Source organism: Mytilus californianus, unplaced genomic scaffold, assembly GCF_021869535.1.
Source record: "Mytilus californianus isolate M0D057914Y unplaced genomic scaffold, xbMytCali1.0.p SCAF_11, whole genome shotgun sequence".
Taxonomy (NCBI): domain Eukaryota; kingdom Metazoa; phylum Mollusca; class Bivalvia; order Mytilida; family Mytilidae; genus Mytilus; species Mytilus californianus.
In genome coordinates this window covers 63,604,856-63,627,325 of record NW_026262593.1, presented here as the reverse complement: position 1 = coordinate 63,627,325, position 22,470 = coordinate 63,604,856, and the positions used below count along the sequence as shown (strand labels likewise).

General features: G+C 32.7%; 1 protein-coding gene across 1 annotated transcript; it reads left to right on the top strand.

Annotated features, from left to right (window-relative positions):
- The first annotated feature begins 963 nt into the window (after window positions 1–963).
- LOC127719274 (solute carrier organic anion transporter family member 3A1-like) lies at window positions 964–22,464 on the top strand. The gene is made up of 11 exons (XM_052225289.1): window positions 964–985; window positions 2,766–2,786; window positions 6,030–6,170; window positions 7,472–7,558; window positions 10,096–10,281; window positions 12,108–12,260; window positions 15,146–15,335; window positions 16,610–16,718; window positions 18,096–18,253; window positions 19,346–19,410; window positions 21,321–22,464. The coding sequence occupies exons 1-11, from the start codon at window positions 964–966 to the stop codon at window positions 21,695–21,697; spliced, it is 1,509 nt and encodes a 502-aa protein (XP_052081249.1). The 3' UTR covers window positions 21,698–22,464.
- Window positions 22,465–22,470: the final 6 nt, after the last annotated feature.

Sequence of the window (22,470 nt, the reverse complement as noted above, 5' to 3'; positions counted from 1 at the left end):
CAAAATGTCAAAATAATCGGATTGATAGCATCTATAACTAGCATCAGTGGAAATACCACATGTGAAGATATATAGAGATTAATTAGTTTGACAAATAGCTGATGCATTTACGACTGTGGTTCAACCGCATAAAAAAAAATACTGACATCTAATTAGTTTTACAACCTAATGATATATTTAATCTGAATTTCTCACCCTTTTCATATATCATGGAGCATGGAATAGTGACATATTCAAGCGGCTCATCCCTACCACTCATTACATAGTAAGTGATGATCGGTCACGTGAGAGGTTAATAGATGCGCCCATGTTTTCTAGGTCAACTACAGATAAACCCGTCTTACTGTCCTAGCTATAGACCCGGGATAAAAAACATTATAATTAATAGAAAATAAGTCATTTGAATAAACCTGTTTTCAGAATTTTTTTATGCTTTTGATTTATATTAGTTAATAGGTACTTATCTCTTGGAACAGTATATCTATATTCCCGTTTATCTTTAATTTGTGTTTACTACAGACAGAAGCAAGCATACACGATCCTTTGTATATTTACATGTTTTTAAGAACGTTTAATTTGTAAATGGCTCTGCACAATTACGACAGCTACTGTGTGGTAAACTGGCATAATGTATTTTATGGAGTGGAGTGTTGGAGTGAACTTTTGAAGAGAAATTTTTGGAGTGAGATTTTGGAGTGAAATTTTTGGAGTGAGATTTTAGAGTGAAATTTTGAAGTAAAATAGAACACAATAATAAGAAAAGAAATGCAATTACAATGTTATATCCGAGATTTGGAGTGAAATTTTGGAGTACATAGTATATTAGGCAATATGGGATGCGTACGTGGTTGCATGGGTGTTTTATAATAACAAAATACGAGATACGAGATACATGAAACAAAATATCTGTGAAATATACTAAAATTTATATCACAATTAATTAAACCGAAGTTTCAATTAAGCATGGCAGCAAATGTCATTCAAAGTAGGCATGTACAGAAGGGTTGAGTAGAGTGGAGTTGTGAAGTGGAGTTGTGGGTTTAATAATCTAATAAATAACCAATTTTCAATATACAGTTTTTATTCAGTCTAAAAAACATGGAATCACCTTATGTACATGTATGTCTAGTAAAACTTATAACTTCATTCTTCGATTATGATATGATTTTTATAATACATGTACGTGTACTTTGTATCAATATCATAACTAACTTAAGGTTATACATGTATCTCCAAACATGCAAAGTTGAGGTCACACACACATGTTTGAAGGTGCTTTTAAAAAGTGTACAGGTTCTAACTTTTTCTTGAAAAGAAAGTTTTGTTATTAGTCCCCTACCGACGAAGTCGAAGGGGACTTTAGGTTTGCATTCTGTCCGTCTGTCTGTCTGTCCATCCATCCGTCAGTTCGGCAAATCAGTTTTCCACACTTATTTTCTTCATGCTTAAAGATATTGATTTGAAATTCGGTATATTGTTTTATCCTGACAAGTTACAGATCAAGTTCAAATTTTGTTCCGGTCTGATGATTTTATGCAGAGTTATGGTCCTTGGACTTTGAAAATTCACTCAAATAATCAGTTTTTCACACTTTTTTTCGTCATGCTTGAAGATATTGATTTGATAATTGTTATACAGTTTTATCATGACAAATTACAGATCAAGTTCGAATTTTGTTCCGGTCTGATGATTTTGTGCAGAGTTATGGTCCTTGGACTTAGAAAATTCAATTCGCAACAGCATAGTGTATTGCACAAAAGCAAAAAAATGAATATAAATTCAAATCATATAACCAATTCTAAGTTCTTTGACTACAGTTATTCTGTGTCAGAACCTATTATGTGTCAAATATTTGATTACAATCCAAAATCAGACCTGTATCAAGCGCGAATATTGTGTCCATTTTTGCCCCAACTGTTCAGGGTTGAACCTCTGCGGTCGTATCCAGCTGCGCTCGGCGAAGCAATTTATTAGTTATTGCCCTTGTACCTTTGATAGATAAAATATGTGCAATGCGGGGACATTGGAACTATGTTCTTTTATTTTTATGACGCTCAACGAAAAATGTTATGGTATGACTGATCCTTTTCAAATATACAAAATAAAAGGTCAGATCAATTATGGGGGTCCAAGTTGCTACCGGTCCGAATTTGGGAGCCACAAAGAGGGCGAAATAATAAGTTTCTAAAAAGAAATGTTGATATATTCATTCGAAAGGTTTTGACTTTGTTAGATCCAAAAATGATAATATTAGGGATCCCAACCCTGCCATGTAAAAAATGTGAGTCTATGTCCAGTACATTACTAAGTTAAGCACAATACTGCGTCCACACTTGCTCAACATAACTTGTTCAACTTTACATTCTTCTGATACTGCGGTTCTATCATACAGTGCCCGCAGTAGCCCCTGAGTTAAAGTATAACTTGACTTCGAAAATTAAGAAATGGGTTCTAGAAAAAAAAGCATAGAAAGTCGCCACATGATTTACTTTTAAAAAGGTATGACTTCAATTCATTCTTCAGCCTTTAATCGAATTGTCAAAAACTCTAAGGACATGCAGAGCACATACTTTTACTTATACCAAGATTCGAAATGCAGCATGTTATTGTACACGACGAAAATAAAGACCAATTGAATGAAGGACACAAAGAAATGCTGGATCAGTACAGCATTAGATACTGACATTTTTTACAATCCTTTTATGTGTGTAGACAAACATTGATAGCAAATAAATTTTAACATCCTATCATAGTTTTTCTTTTAGGTACTACATCAAAAGTTAAATGTAAGATTAAAAAGAAATTGGAACCCGACCCAACGGACTACAAAAAAGTTTATCGCCAGAGAGCTGATTTATACATTAATGTAATGGGTGATTGGAAGGCACTTTTTTGCATAAAACTAGCAATGATAGGTCCACAGATTTGTTTGTGCCGAATGTTACAATTTCATGCAATTGAAAAAAAAATCTGCCAGGAACCCCCCAACTCCATTTTTGTATCCGAAATTGAAATTTTGATGTAAATCAATACATTGTAATAGTAAAATGTCTTGATATTTTTTCTCAACAAAAATCTTGGACATATAACATTGTAATTGCAGTTCATCTCTTATTCTTGTGTTCTATTTTACTTCAAAATTTCACTCCAAAATCTCACTCCAAAAATTTCACTCCAAAATCTTACTCCAAAATTTTCGCTCCAAAATCTCACTTCAAAAATTTCACTCAAAAGTTTACGGATACGCTCACATATAATAGATGCAGCTCAATAATAACCAATCAGATGGTAAAAAGTTAAATCACAAAAATACTGAACTCCGAGGAAAATTCAAAACGGAAAGTCCCTAATAAAAAAAAGCCTTTACTTTACCACATGTTCTTCCGGAATAAGCTAATATTTACCAATGAGAATCCCTTAACAGATTTAACCCATCGTGACGTGCCCCGTATGATTAATTAGACCGATTCTCAAGTGACTCGGTAATTATGTGTAAAACAAATTTAAAGGGCCTGGAGTGGTGCAATTTTTAATCAACACCATTGTCCTATATTAGTTATATATAAAGTTGAATTCTTTGATTCGTCGTTTTTACGTCATGGCGGCTTACAAGTTGGACCTCGTTATTTTAGTAGTATAGATATATACATAGTTCTCCTTTTTTCTTCAAGGATATATAAGTTTCATAGACTTAAACAAGTTAAATTTAATCTAGCTTAAAAGGCATAAGAACACGTGTTCACAGGTAAACACGTTATAAGTCCATGTATATCAAAAGTTTACGAGATATGGTACGTAGCTTTTTGTTTGCACAATAGCATTTTAAATTTTGAAAAGGTAGATTATAATTTATTTACATTGAATAGTATGTACATGTAGTTAAATCAGCTGGAACGTTGTCTATAGCCATAATACACGAGTACATATGATCGTATATAAACAAGGTAAGTGTGAATTGAGAGAGAGAGAGAGAGAGAGAGTAATGCAAGTATGGTATACACGTGACTTTGTTTTTAAGTCCAAATATAATCAGCCATTCATTCGTTACCATATATATCATATAGGATAACACTTTGATCTTGATACTGGACAAATTCTTACATAAATATAAGGAGATGCGGTATAATTGCCAATGAGACCAACGGACAAGAATGTGAAAACTATAGGTCACCGTACGGCCTTCACAATGAGCAAAACCGATACCGTATATTAATTTATCAAGGCCCGAGGATAATATTATATGAAACAAAGGCATAAGAGTAAACCAACGAAATTTCATAATTCTTAACTAATAAACGAAAACAAGCATGGCAGACAGCAACCAACGACAACCACTGAATCAGGGTGCGTTATAACCTTTTCCAGAAAAGTGTTTTCTGTTCTTTTTGGGTATAAACACGAAACTATTTGCCTTTAGATGGAGAGTTTTGGTTAAAGACACGTTAAAAAGAATGCGGCGGATTTAAACATGTTCAACCCTAAGAAATTAAGGTTATCCTTCGGATATTTAATTTAGATTGAAGTACAACTGGAACTGCGCGAAATAAAACTTTCGTTTCGAAATAGTTCGTCAAATTATATTCGATTATCCTTCATATTGAAATCGTACAATTACATTAGTTTTCTATCTATAGAAACATTTTATCCTGCAATCGACCTTTCTACTATACTAATACAGGTGTACAGATAACACGAAGCGATATACGTATATAGTCTCCTGGTATCCTGCTTCTGTTTCGAGCGAACGGTTACGTCACAGTTCAATTTGGGGTCCTCATTGCCGTCCGCGTTTAAGTCATGTCGATTTCTTTCAAAAACAAATTCAACGATTGGGATGGAAAAAAATGTACAAAATTAATTGCAGAATAAAGACAATAACTGTTTAGTGTCTTTAAGTATCAGCTGTATTTGTACTCGGCTCGAAACAGGAGTAATAGCTCACTAAAGCTCGCATTACATCCGTTTCTTAGCCTCATACAAATACAGCTGATATTTAAAGACACTAGACATTTATTGTCTATACATTATACCCTGAAATATAAATAAAAACATAGAGATTGTAGTGCGCACGATCCTAATCATATACACTATTGACCAAAGGTTTGGGAAATCAAATCAATAAACATTTAAGCGCACGATCAACAAAGAGATAAAAGAACATCCAAAATTGTCGAAGATCAAATTTGAGAGAGAGAGAGAGAGAGAGAGAGAGAGAGAGAGAGAGAGAGAGAGAGACGGGGTCAAAATAAAGTTATTCCTTCATTTCGATAGAAAGTTTACAATTAAAAATGTTTCATTAAATATTTTCAAATGAAAAAGATCTAAAGTCCTTTTTCTTTAATAAAAATCATGCTTTGCATGAAGGAGCTTTAGTAAAATTGAAAATCTTTTACTGGAAATTTACGTTACACTAATTTTGGGTTGGTGTCAATCCCCCTAAAATGCAGTAATATCGTTCGTCCGGTAAATCCGTTCATTTCGTACACATTTCAATATACTTATGTAGTTAGATTTAAAATTTCACCACAGATTTTTTCCAGAAATGAATACAAAATCCGATAATTGTGGGATAGGCAGATGTCAACCAAAAAGTCTCCAGTTTTGTGCGACCATTGTTTGTTTTACGGGCATCTACAGTTTATCCAGTTTGACAACATCAACCCTGTCAATTTATATAAGTTCGCAGATAACAACCCTAGAAAAACAGTTTGGCTTCAATAGTTCACAGAGTGGATTTTTGTTAAGTTGTAATGACATCGGTTTCTTATTGTTGACACTTTTTGTTAGCTATAGAGCAACAACTGCTCATATCCCGCACACACTAGGTATATCAACCGTACTTTATGGATTTGCCGGCATTTTGTGTTCATGTGCATATTTTCTTATGCCGAGCCAAGATAGTGGAACAAAAACAACAAATGAAACAAATTTTGAGCCAACAGATCCTTTGCAATTGTGCAATCTTAAGAATTCATCGTCATACGATACAACCCAATGTGAAAGCGAGGCACCTTAAGCTGTTGGTACAGCAACAGCGTTTACTCCTGTTGCAATGGCTATTATTGCGATTGGTATGGTATTGCAAGGTGTTGGGAAGTCTCCAAGGACGCCATATGTTTCTTATTACGTTGATGAAAATGTCGAGAAAAGGAAAACATCTATGTATCTTGGTAAGTTTACATTCAAGGTCAACATGTGTTTATATATTCTTACTAATGATTGTCCTGAACATGCATGAAATATTTCGGACGTTCAGCAATCAACAATCAATCAATTTGTCTCTTGATGATTTTAATGAAAGTAACACAGGACTTCAATTTTTTTTCATTAAATATTCAGTGATCTCACTTCCATTTGAGATGTATCCCTTGAATTAATATAGACCAGAATATGAATGAAAAATTGGCCGCTTGGCATTCAGGGAACACCTATTATGTATACTACTCACTAGACAACTTGTTTAAGGATGTACTTAGGTAAAATTAAAACAAGAATGTGTCCATAGTACACGGATGCCCCACTCGCACTATCATTTTCTATATTCAATGGACCGTGAAATTGAGGTCAAAACTATAATTAAGCATTACAATTAGAAAGATCATATCATGGGGAACATGTGTACTAAGTTTCAAAATGATTGTACTTCAACTTCATCAAAAACTACCTTGACCAAAAACTTAACCTGAAGCGGGACAGACGGACAAACGGACGGACGGCCGGACGGACGGCCAGACAATAGGACGCACAGACCGAAAAACATAATGCCCCTCTACCATCGTAGGTGGGCATAAAAATTAAGAATTTAAAATTGATACTATTAGTCAAAAGAGCATTAGTAAAGGAACAAAATGAGCTAAAATATTGATAGGTTATGGAACTCCTTTTTGTGATATTTGAGTTTTAAAAAATGGCGGGAAAAGGCTGACTCGGACTTTTACCTTATATTTAGCATTAGCATTATTTGGGTCTCAAATCGTAAGCTAAAAATATCTAGAATCTGCTTCAATTTTGGTAATGACCTTTTTATGAGCTTTTGAAATCTTCTATGAAAAGAAAAGTTGGTGATATGGGGCAAAATATTTTACCCTGCATTGTAAGACAAAACACAAGAAGTCCGAACATCTGACAAAAGTTCATTACTTGACCTGAGTACATCCTTAACAGAGCAGCAACTGATTATGACCGATATTGTCTAAACTCGTATAATCAGTAGAAAAAACATTGCGAAAAAATCGAAAAAATAATTTCAAATTATTTATTTTTAAAAATCGATGGAGGCCGAACGGACTTTGTTTTGAAACTAGGGGTTGAATTGTTATGACTTTGAACATGCTAGTCTTTCTTTACATCGTATATTTTCATTTTATTTTAAATAAAATTTGTTTTATTAATATTATATTATTTGACCTTTGACATTGTTGTATTCAGTGTATGTTCATGAAATTATGTACCTGTTTTTGTTTAATTTTAGGTATAATCATTACCGTTTGTATATTTGGACCAGCACTGGCATTTGGATTAGGGGCAGTTTTTAGTAATATATACGTTACGTTAGAAGGTATGATCTGTTGGTATCACTCGTTTAAGGGCATACGATACAGTTACAGCAGAGGTAATGACGTTATTTTTTTGCGACGTCAAACTGTGACATATCGGGAAAAGATGCATTTTTCGACAGTTGTAATCATTAGCTAGAAGACAAGTACACTGACCCCTCTTTGTGTAAAGAAGATTATCCAAATGTTTTAAAAATAATCCGCTTGTATTTATCTTTAAAAAAAAAAGTTAGGCATGCCTATCCAAAAGGATAGAAATGTCCAAAAACCGCAATTTTGAGTAAATGTCTAAAATTCCGACCACATTTATCTCTTAATTAAAGTAGCACATAAGGTATAATTTTTGAATTGACTAGGTGAAAAATAGCTTGTATGCAAATGTTCTTAAAAAAATCACCGTGGGTTCAAAAATGTATCGTATGCCCTTAAATGAAAATTGAAAATAAGCAAAGGAAACACAAGAAAACAAATGCAACAACAGTTTAGAGAATTCAAAACTAGTTTAAGTCTACCACTTAAATTTTGTTTCATATGACGCTTTTTATGCATAAATATGTTTTAGTACCGGCAATTTGTTTACACGCTATATTTATGCCTAAACTTAGATATTTGTGAAAATGAAAATTTGACAATGTCAAAGGATACGGATCTTGCAATAATGTATATTTTTTGGCAGTGACATAGATAAACTTTGATTTATTTAAGATTATAATGAAAAAAAAGACATGGTATGTGACAAATATTTAATTATAAAAAAGAAGATGTGGTATGATTGCCAATGAGACAACTCTCCACAAGAGACCAAATGACACAGAAATTAAAAACTATAGGTCACCGTACGGCCTTTAACAAAGAGCAAAGCCCAAACCGCACAGTCAGCTATATAAAAGGCCCCGAAATGACAATGTAAATCAATTCAAACGAGAAAACTAACGGCCTAATTTATGTACAGAAAATGAAAGAAAAACAAATATGTAACACATAAACAAACGACAACCACTGAATTACAGGCTTCTCACATGGCACAGGCAGATATACATACAGAATATGGCGGGGTTAAACATGTAAGCGGGATCCGAACCCTCCCCCTTATAAATGTCAATTTAAGAAAAAGCTAAAAATAATGCTAATCAGACAAACATCAGTCCAAATGACGTAAATGTTCTTCTTTATATCTTAATGCTCTTTTCCTCCTCTATTTGGTATTAAATGCATATTTATGAAAATGTCTGTTGAATTCAAATAACACTTGTAAAGGCAAGGAGCCATTTAGACTTTTACATCTAAAATGGGTAAAATGGTTTTTAAATCCAATAAAAACAGACAAAACCATGAACAAGAATAAAAAAAGAAGAAACGGCAAACAACAAAAACAAGACATTTCATAGAAAACTAAAGATTCAACAACATGAACTCTGCAAAAAGCCGGAGGGGAACTCGGGTGCCATAGAAATTAAGAATGAGTACCAGTCTATCCTTGAAAATGGTTTCTCGTTTTATTTACTTTTTAATTTATGGTGCTGTTGAAAATTATATCTCGCATCTCATTTTTATATTTCTTTATTTGGTATAAATGTAAATAAACTCAACAGATATACCAGGCTTAAAAGTTTGTACGGCAGACGAGCGTTTCGTCTACAACAGACTCATCAGTGACGCTCAAATCAAAAGGTTCAAAAGGCCGAATAAAATACGAAGTTGAACAACATTGAGGACCCAACATTCAGAAAAGTTTAACCAAATACAGCTAATTTAAGTAATTTATTCTAAATTATATGATAAGAATTTACTGTTTATAAAAGATGCATTGTATTCATTCGTCTAACCTACAGACAGCCCCACTCACTTAAAGAATTTCCGAGTGCACAATATTTTGAAGTTAAGTGAAAATACCCTTTGATTTAAACTCCTGACACATTTTTATTTAAAACTTAAACACTTAAACCCTTTTCTGGAAAATTAATGTTAGTTAAAGCGTCCAGTTATGTTTATCATCTTTTGATTGTCGACTTTCATATGGGATTTTTTGTTTATATATAATATTGTCAGGTAAACACATTAATGATTGATTGGTTTTTGATTGCTCAACATCATAAACCAATTTATAAATAATTGAATATCTTACTGCCAAAGTTTTTTTTCTCTCAAAAATTTATCTGATTAAGGCATAAGTAGATTTAAATAAAAATAATGATCAATCACTTGCGGTGCACGAGATTTCAGAATCAGCAGTTCACCATTTAATTCTACTCTACATTGAGATTTAAGTTTTTAAATGACCTAGCAGTAAAAGTAGTGTAATGTAATGTCCTGTTCAATTCAAGTAATGTTCAAGGTCGAGATACTGTATCTTCTAAAATTTTGGTAAGTATTCCATTTTTATAACTACGATTTATGTCACGTGACCATAAGGTGAATACACGAATCCCTATATAATTATGTTGTACCGCCGAAGCCAATTTCCAACAGATATAAAGCATACTGTCATCTGCATGTTTTGTTCATACATAGAGAAGAAATCGTGTAATATTTATTTCAGATGTTGCTATTACAACTAGGGACCCACGCTGGATAGGGGCATGGTGGTTAGGCTTCCTAATATTTGGAATTATTAGCATAGTGATATCTTTGCCGTTGTTTTGTTTTCCAAGGAACTACCAATCTAACAAAAAAGTAATAAAAACTGAGCCAAAGAAAAATATTAAATTTCTCAGTCATATAAAAGGTTAGTTTTATTTAGCTTAGAGACATCTTTTATATACTTGTAATCATAACATAACATTCTTGAATATAGATATAAGAAGATGTGGTATGAGTGCCAATGAGACAACTCTCCATCCAAGTCAAAATTTATAAAAGTAAACCATTATAGGTCACAGTACGGTCTTCAACACGGAGCCTTGGCTCACACCGAACAGTAAGCTATAAAGGGCCCCAAAAAATTACTAGTGTAAAACTATTCAAACGGGAAAACCAACGGTCTAAACTATAATTGAATGCACGTAAATGTACATATTTTGTAGTTAACGCATTAAAAGATTCCTAAATCTAGCATTATTAATAAGTTACATTACTTTGATAGCTTATATATGTTTGGTGACGTTCCCTTGTCACCATCTTACGGTGTTTATATATCTCAACTTGTACGATTCGCTCGTGTATGTAACAATGTTTTAGATTTTAACGAGAGAAATTTATGTATTACTGAAAAATTATTACACCAGGGTTTTCGATATCACAAACTAGTCAAAACATTTACTAAATTTTATCATCGGTATAAGGACATCATTCGTAAATATAGCTCAACATGCAGACTTCTTATACGTTCAGGTATATCACATCCAATTTTTTATGGAAATATTCTTTATAAAGCACAAAAATGTCAGTATTCACCTCTGAAACTAACAAAACCTTTAAATAGACTTATCAAGAAGGGATATAGTTACGATACTGTTGTCAGGTCATTAAAGATTGCATATTTTGGCGTTAATATTGATTCACTTATAGGGTCTTTGCATCGGCACTAAACACATTTATTTAAAAACCAGTTGTTGGCATGACACGGGTTATGTTCTTCTCATATATGTTATGATGGTATGATACTAAACCCCTAACGGGAAGGATTGTGCCTGATATTCATATGATGAAGACATAATCTTTCAATCAGTTTAATTGAAGTCTGGAGCTGGCATGTCAGTTAACTGCTAGTAGTCTGTTGTTATTTATGTATTATTGTCATTTTGTTTATTTTCTTTGGTTACATCTTCTGACATCAGACTCGGACTTCTCTTGAACTGAATTTTAATGTGCGTATTGTTATGCGTTTACTTTTCTACATTGGCTAGAGGTATAGGGGGAGGGTTGAGATCTCATAAACATGTTTAACCCCGCCGCATTTTTGCGCCTGTCCCAAGTCAGGAGCCTCTAGCCTTTGTTAGTCTTGTATTATTTTTAATTTTAGTTTCTTGTGTACAATTTGGAGTTTAGTATGGCGTTCATTATCACTGAACTAGTATATATATTTGTTTAGGGGCCAGCTGAAGGACGCCTCCGGGTGCGGGAATTTCTCGCTGCATTGAAGACCTGTTGGTGACCTTCTGCTGTTGTCTGTTCTATGGTCGGGTTGTTGTCTCTTTGACACATTCCCCATTTCCATTCTCAATTTTATTGGGTAATTGAACAGTTGATTCACAAGTAAAAGTATCAATGTCTCTGTAATTTTAGATATTATAACTTCGGTGTTTATATTCTCCAAAGATATCTTGTCGGCTATTTCATTTAAAACGTTTCCCAAATTTTGTTCTTGGCGATTTAATACTTGAAATAATTTGCTGTGACACCTGTTTATTGTTGAAGACTGTCTTTTGACTTCTAGATATCGTTTGTTTACCAACTGTGTCGTTGGGTTGCTATCTCATTGAATTCCTTTCTCGTAGATAAATGCCTTTACAGCTGACGTATTCAATGCAAGTCATTCATATAACTATTACAATTGACGTTATAAGTTGTTATTAGATAAATTTTATAAAATTGTTTCTGTATCAATTGCAGGATTTGTAAGCACTGTACTACGTCTATTTAGGAACGGGTGCTTCACCTTTTCGATCCTTGGCAGCTGTTTACAAATGTTCTTTGTTTCGGGTATGATTTCTTTCATGCCAAAATTTTTAGAAACACAGTTTACTATACCCACTTGGCATGACAATTGATTAATGGGTAAGTTTATCTGAATAAATGGATTGAATTACCATGATATTTTCATGTAAGTTAAAACAAGTTTTTTTTTATTTTAAAACTTAAGTTTTTATCTGAAAATAGCATATTCCTAATAACGTTGAAAACCTTAAATAAAAGACCAACAAAAATATAGAACGGAATCGAATAGTGAATAAAAATATACCCAAAACATTGCAGTATTTGTAAGTCTAATTTATTGGCGAGGGGGGGGGGGGGCACTTTTATAACATATAATAATAAAAATTATAAACTACATATATTAATTTTTCAATAGAACAGCAACATATCATTACTTTAAATACGCATGTGACAAATGTACACACACGTGTAATGCATTTTTAATGTGTGACTTGATATTTGTAAAATGAGTTGTCTTCGTTTTACTAGAAAAGCATCTATCAACATCAAAAGGAGATGCGGTATGATTGCCAATAAAACAACTATCAATTAGAGTCCAAATGACGTGGACGAAAGCATAGATCTATAGGTCACCGTAGGACCATCAACAATGAGCAGAACCAAAACCGTTCTTTCATTTATAAAAGGTCACGACATGACAAAATGTGAAACAAATCAGACGGAAAAAACAACGACATGATTGATGAAAAAACAAAGAACAAAAAACAAATATGACAGGCACAATAAGAATGGCGGGGTTAAACATGTTTGTGAACATGTGTAACAGCACACATTAAGATTAATTAATTGATTTATTAAAAAAACAAAATCAATGACAGTACTGATACAAAAATATTCAAAGATCTTACTATGGAGGTAACTTGACAACCTTTAAGAACAAATTTAAAATAACATGCTCTATAAACGACATCACCGTAAAAGTTAGGATATAATGCCACTATTTTGATAAATTTGGCAGATACAGTCTAACTTCCCAACTGAATCTTTGTATCTATAAAAGAATTAAGTAAAGGTTTAAGCTCAATTATTTACTAGATTTACATAGATAACGTTCATTGAAATCTAAAACGATGACATTTATTAGTAAACGGGCATAGAAATCTTTTGTAAATCATCCACACCTTTGACAAAGCTAGGGTTCATTGTTCAAAAACAATATGGAACGAAAAATTGTTTCTTTTGTGGTAAAGATTTGAAGTAAAGAGTTTCCCGTATGAAAAGGAAATATCCCAATATAGAAAAGGGCAATCATTGCTGTTCATATTATATCTATTCAATGGAAGTTCCCTTGGTTAAAATTCCGCAATATAAATGGAGAACTCTTGAGTATTTAAAGCAAAGAAGTTATCCAGGTAACGGTATAAATGCAAACAAATTTAGCAATTAGAATTTTGACGGATCTTTACTGACTAATTAAGGCCATACAGGAAAATACAGGAGCAAGATCTCTGTTAAAATGGCAAAATTGGCGCCAATACAAAGTATCATTTTAGTTAAATAAGAAAATTTCTGTTTCATAAGGCTGTTTGGAAGTGGAGTGTACGGAGTAAAAATAATTGTTAACCGAATTGAAAGGACATTCAAAAGCACATAATTATAATCTATCCAAGACATCCAGATTTTCTGACACTCCAGAAATAATTAATTCCATTGTTTACGTATCTTTTATAAAAATAAAAGAAATAACAAGTTCGTTAGTTGAAGTAAGGGAACTAGTCTAAAGCATAAACAACGTTAGTTGTAGAACACTTTCTAGAAGCTGAGATGAAACAATATTAGACATAACTTATTTTACGTGTGTTATATAGAACGTTGAGAATTTAGTAATGAAAATTACTGGATTATGATATATTCTCCTTTCATAAGTATTGAAAGGAAGACGGTAGAATTTCATTTTTTCAAATGAGCAAATCATATTACATCCACCAACTCTTATTGAAAAATCAAAAGTTAATTCACATTTATTATTAAAGGATAAATTTACACAACATAAATAAAAAAATGAGAGAGCAATCCAGTTTACATGTACCAGTGACTGTGACTATATTATGATTCACTGTAAAAGTGAATATAAGAGCACTGAAAACCATTAAAAGGAGAATACAAAAGCTTTAGAATTTAAATATGAAAAGACATTTTCTTTAATGTAGCTGGCCTGCGGATGTCGACGATAGAATTTTTCTTAAACTACTGTACAAACGACTTCTGGTTCAACGTACCTTCAAATTTTTATATGAAAACTAGGGGTCACGGACCTTGTTTTTTTCCCCGTTTAAATGCACTGAAATTAACGAAATCACAGTTATTGTATATGGGTTATATAGGGGAAACTTAAATTTTCCTTATTCAGGAAACATTTAACGATAGAATTGGTTAAAATTCAATAAGAAAATTACTTGTCATAAGTTCTTCCGAAATATCAAATAGAAATAGGGGGTCACGAGCCTTATCTTCTTGAGAAAATAAATAAAAACCAACACAAATTGTCCTATCAAATTCAATAAAATTATCTGCTCTTGATTTTAAAGAATTTTTTTCTGAAAATTATATATACTCTTGACGACACTTAAATTGTTATAGTTTAATCTAAAATATCAAGCTTTATATGTTTCTGTTGTATGACTAATGATACTTGGTATAATTATTTTAAAACCAAAAAATCATTTTTGCAACATGCTCAGAAGGGATGCTCAGAAAAAGACAGCCGATCTACCTTAAAGACAGATAACAAGTAAACAAAAACCTACTAGTTGTGCACAATGTGATTGAAGAAATATGAATAATTTAAAGGACATTGTTGAATCACAGCATTTGCTTTTGGGTCATCAATGCTTTTCAACTTCTTACTTTATTTGGCCTATTTAACTATTTTATTCGAGCGTCACTGCTGGGTCTTTTGTAAATATTTAAAAATGTGTAAAATAGATTTTTAGGTGGTTTAAACATCTGCTCTGCTTCACTTGGGACATTTATTGGAGGATTCATTGTATACAAATTTCGAATGACCCCATATGCATGCATGAAACTAGCACTGATTTTGACGGCCATTACAGGGTTCACTCTACTACTAGGATTTTTCGTTGGATGCGATAATCCAGAAATTATCGGATATAACACAATAAGGTAAACTTTTTTTTTTTTGTTGTTTTTTTTTTTTTTGTTTCATTGTGGTATATATTTACTTTTATTTACACTTTCACTACTTGATGTACCGTTTTTTTCTTAGAGTCAATTGAATATAACTCGAAGTCCAAAATCCAAAGGGAAATGTGCAGTTCCGCTTTTCGTCGCAAAAAAAAAATATAAAAAAAAGTAAGAAGATACCAAAGAGGCAATTAAAAACAGCAAGTCACTACCACTAGACAACACTATATAAATAACACATAGCTGAGAGGGTGATAGAGCAGATAGTTTCCCCAAGAAAACATTGTCAACTGAGGCGAAGCCAAGGTTGACAATGTTTTTTCGAGGGGTAATAATCTGCTCTATCACCCTCTCTGCTATGTATTATTTAATTTATCATACTGACTGTTCTGTTATTACTGTCTATGAAATTTCAAATTCAAAGTACTAAACTATGACGTTTGTACACAACAACTATCCGTATCTAATAAAGCGCACACTTGATCAAGCGTCTTCGTGAAGGGTAATAGAGTATTTACCATGGGATAGAGTAAATTATCTCCCTCGTATTAACCAATCAAAATTTGGCATTTTGACATGAAGTATAATAAAAGAAATTATTACGATTTTGATCTGATACAGCAGAATATGTCGCGACATAGTCACAGTTGTAATCCGAAAAGACAAAATCGAATCAAGTTTCTCGAATGTTACGGGACGCACCTTACTATCGAGAGTGCTTTTCCGACCTGTCCGGACCATTCCCGATCAGTAGGACTCTGTTATGAACGTATAAGACTGTGGTCAGACAATGATAGGACATTCCAGATCATTGTGGATATAAATCCGACTTTTTCATTTTTCGTGTCGTATCGGTGTCTCGTCTCAAACGAGAGCAATTATCGGCATTATGTAAATGCGGATTAAAGACATTTACCTCAAAAGTTTAACAACTTAAAAGCCTTCTTTTGACAGGCTAATTTGGATATGGAATTTCTTTATTTCTAGATTCATTTTAAATTTAGATATTGAATTTAAAAAAATTCAGATCGAATTTCTAATATTGAATTTCGAATTTCAAACTTTAGATATTAAATCTCTAATTTCAAGCTCGAGTAGAACTTCAATTTATAGTATGTAACGTCATCATATTATTGTGAGTAAACGCGTCTAAATGATAAAGTACGCTAAAATCCAGCTGATCATTAACATTTACCAGTATGTACAAAACAAAACAAAAAAAAAATGCAAATTTTCATTTTCCTCTTTTGTAGCAATTCCAATATAACTACATGCATCGAAGACTGTCATTGTAACAAAGATACCTATTTCCATGTGTGTGGTTCGGACAACAGGAACTATTTTTCGTATTGTCACGAAGGTGTATGGAACACAATTTAGAGGTATACTTTTAATACTTCTAGAAAGGTAAACAGCCCATGGCCTCGACGGCATGCGGTCGGGGTTGTATTATATTTTTGATGATTCAATCCTTAAGCTAAATTAGCTTACTTTTCTTATAATCCGAAGTATTTGAATGGAAAGGGTTTGGGGAGGTCTTGGGGTAAACAACCGTTATTCGTTATGCTTATTCATATCAAAAGTTCTGTTGACTAAACATTCAGTGGAGATGCAAGATTTTGCCAAGTATGGGAGTATTGCGACATGACAATAAGTTTTCAAAATTTTAGTTCTTTTTCAAAGAGCGGGGTGTAAATATGTAATTTTACAAAACAACTTAACCGAAAATTGAAAAAAAAGTATTTGTTTAAATGAGAATAAAGGAAATATATTAAACTAGACAAACATTTGTAAGGTAAAATTGTTATATCAGTGCTATAATTGTATGCAAAATCTGATAAAAAAAAAATACATGTACCACAAACTTACTGTCACCTGAATGCTTATTTCACAGCAATGGATGACTATGGGCCCCTAACAAATCTACCTCGTTTTACAACCTGTCTTCGTCTTATAGTTTGTGAATGTCCCTTTAGTATCTTCTGTCAAACGTTTGACGAAAAAGAAATTACATTTTGTCTATTTTTAATTGGTTGCTTTTAGAAGTTTGGAAAGGAGCTAAGTTGGAAGGTCTTATTCAAGGGTGTCATATCAATATATAACCATGCAACACTGTGGTTTTGATTTGTAATAAATGTTTTACAATAAAAAAAACAACTGCTATAGTTAAATCAATATTATCATGAGCATCATCATTATTGTTTCTTTGATTATGTCTATTTGTAATCATAATATGTAACATGCCCTTTATGGGCCGATAATTGGTCTAATAAAGTATTCTTGTTGTTATCAAAGATAGTTTAACTCTCTGTTTCATTAATTTTGCTGCTTGCAAATGACTGTGTGTGATTCCCTGTTAAACAAAACTTGCATTACACAGCAACAACAGTGAAGCAGAGTGTAATTTTGAATACGAAAATAGGTTTCTTACAGGAACGTTGCATTGAACAAGTTATAGTAACTTTAAGACATAAAGATAACAAAAATACAGAATTCCAAGGTAAATGGTTTAATTCATACAGGAGAAGTCCATAAAAACTTACAAAACCAAACGTTATCAACCGACGGAACGAGTGTAAAATAACTGTCACATTCCTGACTTGGTACAGGCATTTTCTGAAGAAACTGGTGGACTAAACCTGGTTTTATAGCTAGCTAAAAAATAAACACATTACACCTTTAAAACATGCATCACAGCACTTACAATTTGATAATCTTATGTCTAAATGTCTTCTCCAGGGATACGCTGACTGTAAATGTATTGGAGAAGGCGCTACTGCTACACCAGGGCTTTGCAAACCAGATTGTGATATGCTGTATGATTATATATCAGAGGTATTTGTGTTTGCTTTGTTGCAGACAATAGCTCTCATGCCTGAATATATATTCGTGATGAGGTAGATTATTTACTTTTACTTTTATCTTGATATTAGGAAAGTTAAACAAAAATTCAGAACTCGAAGGTAAATTCAAAAAGGGGAAGTTCATAAAAACTGACAAAATCATACGTTATCAACCAACGGAACGATCGAAAAACAACTGTCATATTCCTGACTTGGTACAAACATTTTCCGAAGAAAATAGTGGTTAAATCTAGTTTTATAGCTAGCTAAACCTCCCACTTGTATGATAATTAAGACAAATTTCATCGTTTTTTGTAGAAATTCATAACTATGACATTTTTAAATGGACAAGATTGTTTAAAATTCAATAAATATAAATACACATAGAAAATCTAAAAAAAAAGATACCGAAGTGTACAAATGCAACAGATGATCAATTCAGAAACCTTTTTGATAATAGTTAAACTGTTTTTTTCGATAAATACTGTTAACCAACAATCGTGAGCGATTGATGTACGCGACTTTAGAAAGTAAAAAAATAACGCGAATATCAATCATTGTGAATTTGTCAAAACTTATCTCTTATTTGAAAGCACCAAATAAGTAAGAAAATTGCAAACATAAATTACCACAAAGTCAACTGGAAAGAAGAGCTAAACTAAGTTTGCATCCTGCTTAATTTTTTGCGAACGTATATCTCGATTATTATAGGCTTCATGTCCCTCAAAATAAAAGTCATCATGACAAAATTGGTATATGTGATAAACACGTCAATGAAATAGCAACACAATGATACATGCATTGGAAACGAACCAGTAAAGGTTACCAAAATATCCTTGTTGATGACAAAACTCCACTTTCTGATATAGAACCAAATTCTAAATTGACAACCACTGACTATTACTGTAAAAAAGTTAAGTGCTTAACCACCCCTTAACACTACGATCTCTGGAAGAAAATTATATAACCCGAACCCCCACTTATAGCACATCAAAACAAATGTATTAATAAAGAATAAAATTATAAAAAGTCAGAATAAAAAAATGGTAAAAATAAGTCCCAAACTCTAGTCTTTAATGACACCATGCAATTATCTTAGTTATTCTTACATGATATTCCTATCTCAATTTTCAAATAAATTTTCAGATGTGTTGAGGACAAAGATAAAGCCATGGCACTTGCATTCAGATCATTGTTAGCCACAGTATTGGGTAAACATTATTTTGTTCTGCTTTTTTGTTTGTTTATTATACTAGATTGGGTAAACATTTAAAACTTATATATTTCTGCACTTTTCCATTATACTGGGATCGCCACTTGTATTTGCTTTAGAAAATGTAAGAAGACCTGAAAGTCAACTTTATCCTTAACAGATCAGACCTTGGTCTGCATTTTTAGGACTGCTGCAGACCACACCTGAGGGCAGGTCTCATAAAGAAGACCAGACCTGATGACTGGTCAGCTTGTCCTGACCTGCAGACAGGACCACTTGACCCAAGCAGACATGTGAACAGGCCTGCTGTTAACCTGTCCTGTGGACAAGTCTTCTGTTTGACAGATCAGTCATGTCAGTCATGAGGACAGGTCTGCTTTTTTCATCGATCCTATGGATATATCTTGTTTTACCAAACTTCTTGATACATGTAGGTGATTATACTCAAATCGAATTCATCAATCAAAGCGGCCCTGTTAACTAGTTAACTTTGGTTCATGTCTGGAGTAGACCAGACCGACGCTAACTTTGTTTGAACAGGTTTGGTTCAAACATAGCAGTCCAGATCAATGACTGCTTTAAAATGCAGACGTTGTCACAAGCTTAATTCTGTGTAGGACTTGTTGTTCAGAGTTAACTTAAATATTATACCTGTCATAAACTTTACTTTTCGGGCAGTCCTAAAAGAATTCCTAGGACCAAGTCTGCTTTTTAAGTTAACATGAATTCTGAGACCAACCGGAGCAATCATAAATCCTGTCCGAAGTTAACTTTCACCAATCATAAAGGTTATCTGTACATGCCTTTCCTTGGACTGTTAAACATCTGATTCAGCATGTCGATAACGTGCAAAGCAGAGTATATACATATAAATTATACTTAATATGTTATCGTCCTGAATATGTTTGGTATTTTTTCTAACGGACTTAGTCGTCCAAGGATTTATGTTCATACTGACAATAATTATCATATATGCATGTTTTGTTTTTGTTGTTTTTATTCCAAACTTATGTAAAATGGTCGCATAACGTTGGGAAGGTTCTAAGTTCCGGAAAAGTAGCGTGAAGCCTTCTTTCTTGAAAACTGTAGTATCTTCAAAGTATCTGATTCTACATAAAAAAAGTACGTATATCTGTGGGTTTTTTTTTTATAGCATACTGAAGTTTGGTAATTTTTTTATATTCATTGTATTCAATTACAATCTGAAGAATAAGAAACAAGTGAAAAATGTTGTTTCCCCATTTTATTCCGTGATATTATTTATATCCAGGAAACCATTTCATACACTTTAATGTAAAGACACATTACTTTTAAAACCATTTTGGTAAATATTATATATACTTATTTTAAAAGAAGATGAACGATTGTTTTCATACATTTATTTAACTTTGCTTTCGAATATGCGTTGTGGTATGGATAATTATCTATATGAAGCAAGAATCTTGTAATCTGATTGGTAAATTACCTATGTTGTAAATATCACCCCACTTTAGCTAAAATTTTTACTCCCTGCGACAAAAAGGTAACATTTAACATCGCGCAACAATTTAAAATGATAATTTACAACGTGAAAAAAAATATGTGTAATACATTCAATTCTATATTAAAAAAAACAAAAAAAAAATAGTAATTTCTTTTTTTCAATACGCTGATTTTGCATGCGTAGTCGATTAAATTTATTTATTTACGTCTGCTAAGATGATGAAGAAAAGGTGTGCCCGGTATAAGAATGAGTTAAAAAAAACGCTTTAGAAGTAATACATTCGTAATGTCGGTGTAAAAATTAAGGAAGTTCGGAATTTTACAACGGTTTTAAAATCCGTACATCCCTGGTTACACCAAGTCATCTAACTAATAGTATCACTGTGATACAAATCAAGTTGAATTTCATTTCTATGTCTTTCGAAGGTTGGTTTCCGGGTCCGGTAATAACAGGAAAAGTAGTGGATACATGTTGCCGATTATGGAATACTAGTTGTGGTGGAACCGGCGCATGTGCTTTGTACGATTTAGTAGATTTCAGATACCGACGTCATGCATTAGATTTGGGTATCAAGTTGGTTGCAACTGTGTTCTCGTTCCTCGCTTTCATGTGTGCCAGAAATAGAGAGGACCTTAAACGGAAACAAGTTAGTAAGTTTGAGAAAACAATAATACCAGAAGGAGAGGAGTTAATGGAGAAATCAACAGCTGATGAACATAGCTATGGGAACAGAAAACTATCAAATGGTCAACCGACTTTAATGTTTATAATGCAATATAACATTCAATTTATACATATCTAATATACAGCAATGCAAGAATCCCAGTAAAAAGTAAATGGAGCGTGCAATATCCCTAGGTATTGCAATAATGCAATATCACTTTGGTTGGGTATCGTTAATTAAACATTGTGTTCTAGTCAATTTAGATGTTGTACAGTAATAGCGCTATTGTTCCTGAAATACAATATTCTACTTTTTAGACTTTTTTTATTTATTACACAAGTTATATTTTCGGTAAAATGTAAGCAGACTTTAGTGTGCAATAACCACTTGTAACGCACGTAAAAAGTGTGCAATAACCACTTGTATCAAACGTTAAATAAGTGCAATAACCACTGAAAAGCATGTAAAACAATTCAAATACTCTCAGCAACATTTTGTCCTGCACTAAAATAGTAAATGGACAACAATTGCATAATACGGTCCGTCGTATAATTTAATTTTACAATAACCAAATATTATATGTTATTCAGGTCTCATACGGTATTTAATGTGACATTCCCGTCTTAGGGTTTATACTCTCTGATCCAAAGTTGAGCTGAATATAAACACCTAAGCCGGGGAATCTCACATTAACTTCCCTGTTTGAAACCTGAATTACACAATAATTATTGATTATCCCTGCTTTAGTGTATTTTCCAGTACTAGGTATGTATTGAACATCCATCATGCACTATAGATATTTAATACACGACATTCATATTTCTGCATATTTTGTGTACTTCTCTTCAGTGCAATTTTGTCATGTAGAACATATTTTTTTACGTTATAAATATTTTTGCAATGAAGTATTT

Excerpts from the sequence above, each read along its gene's own strand:
- LOC127719274 (XM_052225289.1), top strand. The coding sequence starts at position 964 with ATGGCAGCAAATGTCATTCAAA. Across the intron at positions 7,559-10,095 it reads TATATACGTTACGTTAGAAG|ATGTTGCTATTACAACTAGG; the intron begins GTATGATCTGTT and ends TATTTATTTCAG. Across the intron at positions 12,261-15,145 it reads TATACCCACTTGGCATGACA|GTGGTTTAAACATCTGCTCT; the intron begins ATTGATTAATGG and ends ATAGATTTTTAG.